Here is a 12994-nt window from a genome sequence, read left to right as displayed (position 1 = left end):
CTTATTCGAAAAGATTGTTATAAAAACTGTGCCACGCTTTTATTTAACTAAATATTTTCATTACTTTTAATTTTAAAATTTAATAATTATTACATTTATTTATTGGTTATTTATTAGATATTTATATCATTTATTTTTTACTTTTTAGAGGGTTTTTCTAATTTGTTTCCGTTTTTTATTAATGTTAATATTAATATTAGTTAAAAGCTTTTTTAAAAAATAATTTTTTATATGTAATCAAATATATTTTTGTATTTTTTTTAAGACAAAAAGAGTAAAAATATTTATTTTTACACATTGAAGTTACATATGTGTACCAAATTTCAATCATTTTCATAAGATAGTTCATGAGAAATGAAAGTTTTCAACTAAATGCATGAATTTAGCGTAGGGGTAGCGCGTGGGGGTGTGGGGGTGGGTCATGTCAGATTCCGACATCGTAGTGCTGTATTGTCATCGAAGATACGTACGTGTACCAAATTTCATTGATTTTCATGCGATAGATCAAAAGATTTAGCAGTTGCAAGATTTGATTGTTCCTAAAGCGAGTTAAATAAAAGCTTTTAAAAAGCAGCCTGGAAAACTATAAGTGAAAAGTGTTCATCAGCTGTTTGTAAGGAAGTGACAACTGTACAATTAAATAAATTTCTGAGCAATATGAAGAGTAGTGACAAAAAGAAAATCCACAAAACTATAACAGGCAGCAAGCCTATCAAATTAAAAAAGTGGGGAAAATAATTTTAGAAATTGTCAGCCAAGGTAATAATAATCTAGTATTCTCTAAAGTGCAGGCAGTCTGTCTGTTGGAACAGGATGTAAGCCGCTTCTGTTATAAATACAGTCATGGAAAGTGATGATGATCTTATCAGCAATTCAGAAGAACTTGATGATGATGATGCAGCAAACCAGTTGGCAACTAAAATAAGAAAAAGTGCTAAAAAGGTTTTGGCCTATGAAAGTGATGAGACGATTGATCTTTCGACATTGCAGATTTAGCAAATTATCTTCTGCAGCAAATGCAAATTAACAAGATGGAACTTGAAAGGGAGAAAATTAAACTTGAAAGTATTAAGAAAATGTCAGATGTAATTCAATTAGAAAGCTATGTTGTTTACTGAAGTTTGTAATAAATCCAATGCAATCCGTTAAACCTAATCCTTCATACTATCAATAAATAAAAAATAAAATTTAAAATCCAACATAAAAATTGCAAAACGTACATGTCACTGTGCGTATGCTAACGTGCATGTTTGGATGAGTTTATTTTTGTATTTCTTTAATTTTACGTTTATTTTTTAATTCATTCATGAAAAAATTTATTACAATATTAATACAATTCAGTAAAATCTAAATTAATACAGTTACATAAACAATTTAAAAAAAATAATATATGTTTCTGTTCTTTTTCAATTCATTAAAAAACAACATCACTTCTTGGCATTTCTGCTGCCCCTTAAGAGTTGTGCCTGCATTTTCACATTGCTGTTCTTCAATTTTCTCTTCTTGAAAAACATTATTGTCGTCTTCAAAAACATCATTAAGGAATTTTGCAATGTTGTGTAAGACTACACAATTACCTTGAGCACTTTTTCGGCGTATCAAAGATACGCCGACACATTTCCCAATATTGGGAATCTTTTTTTCAGCTGCTGAAATACTTTTTCCCTGGAATGTTACAAGTTGCAATTTTTCTCTGCTGTGTTAGCAGGTGGTTTGAATGATGTTATTAATCACGGAGATATTCCATAGCTGAAATCACCAAGTAGACATGCTCCACCATCAAAACTTGACATATAATTCCCCTAGCAGGGTTTCTGTGCCATATTCATGCATCTGTGAACACTCCCTGGCCATTCTGCACCCGCACTTGTAAATCTTTCCAGGGCGTCACAATTACCGTAGACATTAATACTAACATATATATCCCTTTCAGTTTACATGCTCATCCCCATGTAACTTGGGTTTTCTTATTTTCATGCGGGTGTAGTCCAGAGCACCTATTACATTCGGTAAACAAAAATGTCTTTACCAGAGAACTTTCATTTCATTTACTTTCGCTGCTGTTGCTGGAAAGCGGATCCATTTAGGAGATTTATTGGATCCATTACATAACTTTAGTTTCACAAGCCGTAGATCTGTGTACACCAACATCTTGGCAATTCCTGAATGAAATCCTGGGTCAACAAAATAACATAGAAATATTTCCATTTGCTTTCTTCGAGAAAGAGCTCCTCCACATGTCTCATTTAAGAATTCGGCAGCTAAGTAATCCACACTATCACTCTCAAATCTTAACAGTTTTGTACAATTACGTGTTTCCAGGCAAACAGGAAACAAATAATACTCCTTTTGTTTCTGCACATGCATAAACTCTGCCATGGCTCGAATAAAACTAATGACTAGCTTGAAAGCTAGTGTGCTCCTAGCCTGACTAGGCGAGCACGCCTGACTAAGTTAGAAGCTATTCTTTATTCACACCAACTTTAAGCTACAGCTAGAAGCCCAAAAAGACCTAGAAATTACTAAGCCTAATTACATCTAAGCTTTTTATTCACTCAAAACTTAACACTTTCTTAGAAGAAGGTAAGGGTTAGCTACTGCTAGGTTTTATTCACATCACCAAGTATTTCTATTATATTTTTGTAGGGCTGAGTTCAGAAATTATTGTGAAAATAATCTTGTCGTGTTTTGATGAGTTGGCTAAGATAGTCTGGAACAAAATAGAACATGTTTTTACTAAACAAATCCTTGGTTGTGATATAAAATTTTAACCTTAATTGTTTCTGTTGTATGTTCTGGAATACATTATTATAATGGCTATGAAAAGGTTGTTTGTCCCGAAACATATTGAATATAATCCCCTGGCTGTAGGTGGTCCACAGCTCCCGTATTGGAGTACGTAGAGAATACATTGGCTGTATCCAAGACATCTTAGCATTGTAGTTGTAGAGGTTCTAGTAGGTCAGAGCTACTGCTCGACTGAAAATGTACAAGAGATGTGGAAAAAAGTAGTAGGTGGTGAGAACAGAAGATTAGATGTCGAGTTAATTAATTGCTTTGCCTGGTCCATAAAGAAGTCATTAGTATCAAAATTAAATCTTAAAATCTCAAAGACATTAAAGATTTTTTACTTAGAATGTAATGATTTATAACGGGTGAAAATGGTGAATAAAAAACTAAAGGTTTTAGTACAATCATCGAAGTAGTTGTTATAGTGAAGTAGAATCTGTCGTAAAACATTTTAACTAATTTGCATAAACAGACTATATTATCATCCTCAGTTGATTGTAAGCTTCTGTGTGTTGTAGTTGTTGTTGAGCTTAGTTATGTTCATGTACTTAGTTATTAAAAATAAGTACTTAGTTGGAATTTTTGATGTTTTGACATAATTGAAAATGTTTGCATTGGATGTTTCTTCCTGAATTTTATGTTTTGTTTTCACTGAATTCCACTTTGATTAACTGCAGTTTCAATTCTTTAACTGTCAAAAATAAAAGTCAATTTTATCGATGTTGACATTTTGGCGGTCTGTTATGTTTATTATATACAAGTCATCGGTCAAAAAATCTACTGATATATTCCATTCACCTATTCTTGAGAAAATGATGTGCTGCTTCTGGTGTTGTTTTAATTTAATTGAAATTCTCATCGGTTTTAGAAGTGCGATTTTGATCAACGGCATTTTGCATTCGGATAGTAAGTTTTGATTTTCAGAAAAAATATATGCTACATGTTACCCGGTTACTTGGTTAATTACTTGTTTTGAGTTAAATGTTTGATCTGCTGACTTATTGTTGGTTAAAGATTGTTAAATCATCAGTTGAACAGTATAATTTACTGTATTTTATCTATTTTACTGTATTAAATCAAAAACAGTCATAAAATTATCTCAAAAATATGTAGCAGTACTGTTACTATACTGTAACTGTATGTTTCTGTGCTGTTTTCTATTGTAATACTAGTTAATATAATTAAAATAGTTTTATTGGCTTAGTGATTGTTATCAGTGTGTACATACTTACTATTTTATGTCGTTTTAGTTTTCCATAAAGAGTTGTAGTTTTATTATATATAGAGCGTTTCAAAATGAATATCGGGGCTTTAAAGCTATGTAATAATTCTCATGTTTCAGTTCATTGATTAACTATACGTGAAATGAAAGAACAACTCAAGCAGTATTAGCTGTGCTAAAACTCATAAAATGTTTCCTGTACCTTCTGCTTGAAAGCGTTAGTAGCAAAGATGGCGACCCCTGCCAACAGAAAGCTTTCTATGTTTTGTAGTTTGCAAAATGTGAATCTGTAATCGCAGTTCAATATGCATTCCATTTGAAGTTTTGTTGTTCCACCCCTCCCTCTGTGACAATAATGTTTGTAGATAATATAAACAATTTGAAACCGCTGGCTGTATTTGTAAAGGGAAGAAGAGTACAGGATGACAGAGTATATCAAGACAATGTTTAACATGTTAAGAGAGTCTTGTGAGAAGTCCTAGGAAATTATCCTCAACTGCAATATGAACCGCAGAACTTTATTTGGCGACAAGATTGTACACTTCCTCGCTGGCATAACGCATGCGATCGGTTGAATGAAATTCTCCTCGACTGCTGCATCGATCACTGGGGACCAGATGACATGGCTTGGTTGATGACGCCTCCACATTTCCCTGATCTACCTCGTGCGATTTGTTTCTTTGTGGGTTTGTTAAGGATTAAGTGTATGTGCCACTATTAGTGACTGACCTACTCGACTTGAGACACGGGATTGAAGCAGCTGTCGCATCAATTACTCCAGATTAGCTGTTTAAGGTACGGGATGAACTCTCCTATTGGCTGGATGTTTGCCATGGGATGAATGGTGCTCACATTGAACACTTATTAGGAAGAACTGTTGCTCTTTCATTTCACGTATAATTTATCGGTGTAATTAAAACTTAATAAATATTACATAACTTTAAAATCCCTATATTCATTTTGAAATTCACAGTATTTATTATCGGATAGTGTTAATTTTTGTGTATATTTTTCAGATTCGTTGCGGTCATACAATGGCTTGTCTGTTAATATGTATAAACCATCCGATTATGATAAGCTAGCGTTGTCGTTGATCTCTCCTCTGCCTAATGAACAGGATTTTGCAATTAATGTATGCACTTTGCTGTCAAACGAAGGTAAACATACATTGAAATTGGATAAGCATCCACGTATACTGCACTTCCTACTCGGACATGCAGCCGTATTCAACCACAGTAAGTGTTCTTATCTGTTTATTTATTGTTAGGTCAGTTATTTTGTGTATTTTATATACACAATTATATAAAAGGTTCATCCAATAATTGAGGAAGTTGAATAAAATTTTATCTTAAACAGTCAATGGTGGAAGGACCTAATAATTATTATATTATACTTTCTCTGACTAAAATTTGTACAATGCCCACTTTTTGAATTAAATATAATTTAAGAGCCAGACCGAATGATAATTGAAATAATTTGGAAAACAAAGGTATCGCAATTTTGTACTGTAATCTAAAAACTTAATTGACTTAAAGTTTTTACTTTAATCTAAAAGCTAGATTAGGTGGCTATTATGATTTAAACGGTCATTGTCAGTAGGCATTGAGGAAATGGTATGCGTGATAAAAAAGTAAACAAATAGATGAAAATATTAATAATACCAATTGACAGGTAAACAGTAGTTATGAAACACTATTGAGCGAGTATATTTTAAACATTGTTTTTAGAGAAATATTGAAATAAAGTTTTTTATTTAATGCAATCTCAATAGAAAGCATAAGTTTAGCTTAAAAATATCTAAACCACTGAAACCTCCAACTTTGAGATTTCCTGTTGTTTTAAAAATACACATTCTGTAGTGTTTTATAAGAACTGTTTATTTGTCAATTAATGTTTTTATTTATTTTACGCATACTTTTCCCCACTGTTAACAGAGGATGGTAGTTTTAAGTGAAATGACCATTTAGTTTCAAGTTATAAGTAAATTTTGTTAACGCTTTTTGAGAGTAATGTTTTCCGGTTTATTTTGATAACATTAGATTATAAATTTGTTTCAAAATTTTCTTTGATTCGTTTTTCCTCTACAAAACATATAAGTTATTTAAATTCATATCAGAAGTATTTAATCTACCCTGTAACTCTTAAAAATAGAAATTAATTTGCTTGGTAAAAAATCCAAATGTAAGTTTTTTATTAAATTTATTTGACGGTTAAGGGTGCCATTTTAAATAATTTAAATATATGCACAAACTAATATGAATTAGAAGTAATTTTTATTAAGAAAAAAAATGTACATGCCTTTTTATTGACCCGGTTAGTCTATTAATAAATAAGAAAACCCACCAAAACATTTAATTTCAGAAAGTTTTTATTTGTAGAACATTTTTATATAGATTTAAATAATTAAAAAATGGATCTATGTGATATATACATTTTATTTAACAAATAATAATTTTAAATTTAAAAAAAATCATACTTACAAAGAAGGAAAGTTTCTTTGCTCCTTACTTTTTTAAATTTTGTTCTTGAATTAAAAAAAATATTATGTTAGAATGAAAGAGGGGACTTTTCTGTTAAAAAAAATCTATCTATTTTTCAAGAGCCACTGTAAATTTGTTACATTTTTCATTATGTGTTTCTGATAGTTGATCACCGATACGGGTAACAATCGCTTCAATTTTACCCAGACTGTGATCATTTGGAAAGTTTTTCCCACTAAGTGTATGTTTTGTTAACGACTAGATTTATTAATGTTTAATTTACTTTTTTTTTGAGATAATGTTTATTTTTCATAAGACTAGTAAATCTTTCCTTGTTTGTTATTGAGAAAAAAGTGTCCGCTTAACAAACTACTAGAGTATTTGATTTTCTCATGATATAAATATTTTTATAACTTTTTCTCATTTTTTTTAGCTAAAGTACAATCTGATGCAACTGTTTAGTTTACCCCGTGAATTAAGTGCAAATCATAGAGAGGCCTAAAGGTTAAATACTTTCTTATTGCAAATAAATTTAATGCTTCCTAGCATTATCAGTGTTCTGTATTGACTGCTTATTGGTTTGGTGATAATTAACAGATCTTTATGGCTTGAGTACCTAGGAAGTTTCATAGCTATATGTAAACTATCACTTCTTGAGCAAGAGTCATAGACTATTGTTTCCAATAAATAAAGCTGCATCTCATCGCCTGAATTATCATTTTGAATGTACGGTTTATTTTTTTAACCTTATTTAAGCATTCTTTCTTATGGAAGGAGGGTTGGTTCCAAAATACTTGGGAATTTTTGTAAATTTTTGCTGAAAAATTATGAATCCTCAAATTTTTTTGTAAGTAAAACCAAAATCCGTTTTCATTTAGTTACTGTTTTAAAGGAGCTTTTATGGTGTTCAGAACACTAATACGTATTGTTTCCACATTTTTATTTTCATCATTGTATTTGCAAAAGAAAATAAAAATGTAAGGGAAATAACTTTTTAATGGTTTCTAACTTGACATGACTGTGTCTTCTAGAAAGCACGGTATGTCTGGCGTGTAGATTTTTCTACGCCTTAGTATATTTCAAATCTTCATGTGAATTCTAAATCCAGCTGAACTTTAAGGTAAAGTTACCTTCACTCATTCGAATCTTCTTTTTTTGAAAGATATTTTTTTTTTTGTCTTCAGACATTTGACTGGTTTGATGGAATCTTGGAGAGCTGTCTGCAAGATTCCCCATCTAGTGCCAGTCGTTTCATTTCAGTATACCCTCTACATCCCACATCCCTAACAATTTGTTTTACATATTCCAAACATGGCCTGCCTACACAATTTTTTCCCTCTACCTGTCCTTCCAATATTAAAGCGACTATTCCAGGATGCCTTAGTATGTGGCCTATAAGTCTGTCTCTTCTTTTAACTATATTTTTCCAAATGCTTCTTTCTTCATCTATTTGCCGCAATACCTCTTCATTTGTCACTTTATCCACCCGTCTGATTTTTAACATTCTCCTATAGCACCGCATTTCAAAAGCTTCTAATCTTTTCTTCTCAGATACTCTGATTGTCCAAGTTTCACTTCCATATAAAGCGACGCTCCAAACATACACTTTCAAAAATCTTTTCCTGACATTTAAATTAATTTTTGATGTAAACAAATTATATTTCTTACTGAAGGCTCGTTTAGCTTGTGCTATTCAGCATTTTATATCGCTCCTGCTTCGTCCATCTTTAGTAATTTTACTTCCCAAATAACAAAATTCTTCTACCTCCATAATCTTTTCTCCTCCTATTTTCACATTCAGCGGTCCATCTTTGTTATTTCTACTACATTTCATTACTTTTGTTTTGTTTTTGTTTATTTTCATGCGATAGTTCTTGCGTAGGACTTCATCTATGCCATTCATTGTTTCTTCTAAGTACTTTTTACTCTCGGCTAGAATTACTATACCATCAGCAAATCGTAGCATCTTTATCTTTTCACCTTGTACTGTTACTCCGAATCTAAATTGTTCTTTAACATCATTAACTGCTAGTTCCATGTAAAGATTAAAAAGTAACGGAGATAGGGAACATCCTTGTCGGACTCCCTTTCTTATTAGGGCTTCTTTCTTATGTTCTTGTTATTGTAATTGTTATTGTTGCTGTTTGGTTCCTGTACATGTTAGCAATTGTTCTTCTATCTCTGTATTTGAACCCTAATTTTTTTAAAATGCTGAACATTTTATTCCAGTCTACGTTATCGAATGCCTTTTCTAGGTCTATAAACGCCAAGTATGTTGGTTTGTTTTTCTTTAATCTTCCTTCTACTATTAATCTGAGGCCTAAAATTGCTTCCCTTGTCCCTATACTTTTCCTGAAACCAAATTGGTCTTCTCCTAACACTTCTTCCGCTCTCCTCTCAATTCTTTTGTATAGAATTCTAGTTAAGGTTTTTGATGCACGACTAGTTAAACTAATTGTTCTGTATTCTTCACATTTATCTGCCCCTGCTTTCTTTGGTATCATGACTATAACACGTTTTTTGAAGTCTGACGGAAATTCCCTTTTTTCATAAATATTACACACCAGTTTGTATAATCTATCAATCGCTTCCTCACCTGCACTGCGCTGTAATTCTACAGGTATTCCGTCTATTCCAGGAGCCTTTCTGCCATTTAAATCTTTTAATGCTCTCTTAAATTCAGATCTCAGTATTGTTTCTCCCATTTCATCCTCCTCAACTTCCTCTTCTTCCTCTATAACACCATTTTCTAATTCATTTCCTCCGTATAACTCTTCAATATATTCCACCCATCTATCGACTTTACCTTTCGTATTATATATTGGTGTATCATCTTTGTTTAACACAATTGAAAGATATACTATTGTTATAATCTTATTTCTGTTTTATCAAAGTGTTTACCGATGTAGAGAATAGCGTTATAAATTTAAGGGAGAAAACCTAATAATCATGATAAAGAAAAAAAACTTTTGCTTACAAAAGATTCAGAAGATTATCAAACAATCGTTTCAATATAGATACTGCCGACCGACCTTGATGACTTTCAGGACTGCATGATAGGAGATAAAACATGGATATGCCACCACAAACCCAAGAACAAGCAACAGTTAGTTAAAAAAAAACTTAAAAATTTCAATGTCAACATTTGTGCGCCTTATGAGGTATTTCTTGTCTGGAGTAATGAGTCTGTAGTTCATAAAAATTATCTTAAGTCAGTACTTGCATCATCGACTGAGAAAAGTAGGTTTGTTTTTCTTCGTTTTTGCATTTTGTCTGATAGTTATGCAGTTATGACTGAATATATTTTCTGGTTTTTATGAAATTTACGGTGATGTTCCTTGCTATTTGATGAACCAGTGTAGATGTAATGATTTTTTTTTTTATATTTTCTGTTTCAAAATAGCAACTTAAAAGGTGGCCAGCTGTCGAGAAGAGCATTGAAGCCATCACTCTCCAAGTCACCACCTAGTTGTTGCTCTTGAACACATCCTAATTTATTAATATTAACTTTGTTGTAACTTAGTCTAAGTACTGAAATGTTACAAAAAATAAGTATTAAATGCACTTATACTACCAGTACACGGTTGTATAAAGGAAGTATTTTCTCTGTAATGATGACTGGTGTCCCTGATAGTATTACTGTAAGATTAATTATGATGCTTGCTAAATCTTACATAGTCATATTTAATCACAATTCCTTATAGTACTTTGTTTTTATTTACAATTTAATGTTTCATTATTGAATACAATTTGTTAAATTCAGTACAAAAAAGTTAGTGTTGACAGAACTAGTGAACTACTGGTAAGTAAATCGTTTTGGCTTTGTGTGCTGTCTGTAGGAAATTTTCACTTAACATATAACATATATATATATATATATATATAGAGTGTTTCTAAAATGGTGGGCTGGCTATACTTTTTTGGATTCTACTTCTAAAACTAAATGAAAAATATCCTTAGGAAAAACGGCGATTTCTCCTTCGTTCTCCCCCTGTCTGCCATTTTGTTATTTTTATATAAAAATTTATATCTCAAGTTTGGATTGACAAAACAGTTTAATATTTGGTAAGCATATTGATAATATAGTTTTAAAATAGAAAAAAATCAGGAATTAAATATACCTTTGCAAATTATAAAATGGCGGCCATGTTTTTTTTCAATCCGTTATCGCGGTAAATATTAGTTTTATCAAAATTTATCTTATGTTAAAATATTAAGCCTTTTATTTTGAACAAAAGGACATTTTATTTTTTAAAATCAGTTAACAAATAGTCTAACTATGGCAGAAAATTGTAATTCTGTGTATTTTCATGTCCTCCACTTTACATTCAATTTGATTAAATATTAATTGTTTTTATTTATTGTTAATTTTAGTGTCGTAAATTATTATCAAATTAAGTATTAATTTTTTCACAATAATAGATATAATAATTAAAAAAATAAAACAACTACCTGTGATAATCTTACATTAATTATTGTACAACATTTAGTGTCATTAAACAGTTAAGATCGTTAAAAGTTATCAGAGATGTTAAAGTGTCCGCCATTAGGAAGTCTCCAGTCTTTTTCTGAGAGATTGTCTTAACTGTTCAAAAATTCCGGTAGTATTCCGAATTTCTTGAAATTCATTTTCGATCCTTTGTTGAAGATCCTCGGTGTTCAGTTGAATAAACAATAATGTTTCAAATGGCCCCACAGGTAGAAGTCAAGAGAGTTTAAGTCAGGCGATTGGGCAGGCCCATCCATTTTTTTTTCATGGAAAGTTTCATGCAGGAAATCTGATACCTACTGCCTGATATGTGCTGGAGCTCCATTGTGGTGAAACCATATATTTCCTCTTAATTGTAGAGGTAGGTCTTCCAAGAAATGCGGAAGATTTTTGATTAAATGAGCAAGATAATTTTCTTCATTTAAACGATTTGGTAGAATGACAGGATGCAAAAGATAGTCATTAAAAATACCTGTCCATATGTTTAGAGGAAATCTTTGTTGGCTACTTTGGAAGGTACTATGAGGATTCTCATCGTTCCAGATGCACTGATTGTGATCATTTTGAACACCACTCTTGTTGAAGGAAGCTTCATTTTTACATCGTTAACATTATCAACATTAACATCAATAGTTTTATTATTACTTAATATTAAATCTTATTGTAAGAAAATTATTACTTACTAGAATTAATTTATTATTCTAGAATTAACAATAAATAAAAACAATTAATATTTAATCGAATTGAACGTAAAGTGGAGGACATGAAAATACACAGAATTACAATTTTCTGCCATAGTTCGACTATTTGTTAACCGATTTCAAAAAATAAAATGTAATTTTGTTCAAAATAACAGTCTTAACATTATAGCAAAACATAAATTTTGATAAAACTAATATTTACAGAGATATAACGGATTGAAAAATAAACTAGGCCGCAATTTTATTATTTGCAAAGGTATTTAATTCCTAATTTTTTTCTAATTTTAAAACTTTATTATCAAGATGCTTACCAAATATTAATCTATTTTGTCAATCCAAACTTGAGATATAAATTTTTATATAAAAATAACAAAATGGCAGACATGGGGAGAACAAAGGAGAAATCACCGTTTTCCCTAAGGATATTTTTCGTTTAGTTTTAGAAGTAGAATCTGAAAAAGTATAGCCAGCCCATCATTTTAGAAACACTCTTAATTATAATCTCTGGTAACTTTTCTGAATTATAATGTTTTGTTCTTATTAAGTTTTGTGATTTTCATTTTTGGTATACACCTTTATTTTAACTTTAGTATATAACATTATTCTTTTTTGTATACCTTTAAAAATGAGAAAGTTTTCTTTTGGGCTAATTAACTGGTCCCTTAAACTGCTCGGTTTAGTATCTAATTTTGGAAATTTACTATTGAATGAAGCTCATATATCAGGCAAGTCTGTGTTGGACAGTATTTGGAATATATGTTTAATGAATTTCAGTTTCTATATATGATTGTACTTGTAGCTTGCTATATCCATGGCTCATCGGGTTAATACGTGTTGGTAATTAGAAACAATCTGCATGGAATGGTGACTGGGACAATAGCAAGAGGCCATTGTAGATAATAATGGATTATTGAATGTTTATTAGCTATATTATTGAAAATGAAAAAGTAAAATAATTTGCTAATAAAATTATAAAATATTGTTTTAAAAAAGAAAACACAAACAATTTAATGGTTTGAATCGGGTGAATTACGAAAATATTCATCAATTTGCATGAATCATGAACAATGAAATACAGTAGTACAGAAAAACCTGTTCAAAACGGAAACCAATGGATCAAATTATTTTTCAATTTTGGGCAGGTTTCCATTTTATCTAGTTATGACAGTAATGATTACACATATTGTGTACTGTTTGTGCTAAGTAATAATGTGTCATGCCAAGAATACACAGCAACTTACCTAGAATGCTGTATGTAATCCACTGGAATAATACAATATATAATTTATTAAAATAATCAATTTGTAGGCTT

The 12994-nt window shown here is 30.9% G+C and overlaps 1 protein-coding gene across 5 annotated transcripts in view; it reads left to right on the top strand.

Moving 5' to 3' along the window:
* Nucleotides 1-12994, top strand: part of Bap170 (Brahma associated protein 170kD) — a 278139-nt gene that overhangs the window by 133980 nt on the left and 131165 nt on the right. For all 5 annotated transcript variants that reach the window (XR_012758142.1, XR_012758143.1, XM_075378240.1 and 2 more), the window contains exon 5: nt 5029-5247. Coding sequence is in view for 3 of the 5 variants with exons in the window: in XM_075378240.1 (XP_075234355.1) it covers nt 5029-5247 (219 nt within the window). In the remaining 2 variants the exon portion in view is untranslated. The remainder of the gene's footprint in view (nt 1-5028; nt 5248-12994) is intronic.

Source organism: Lycorma delicatula, chromosome 11, assembly GCF_047948215.1.
Source record: "Lycorma delicatula isolate Av1 chromosome 11, ASM4794821v1, whole genome shotgun sequence".
Lineage (NCBI taxonomy): Eukaryota > Metazoa > Arthropoda > Insecta > Hemiptera > Fulgoridae > Lycorma > Lycorma delicatula.
Note: the sequence above shows the minus strand (reverse complement) of the source record. Positions and strands in the feature narration are given on the sequence as shown.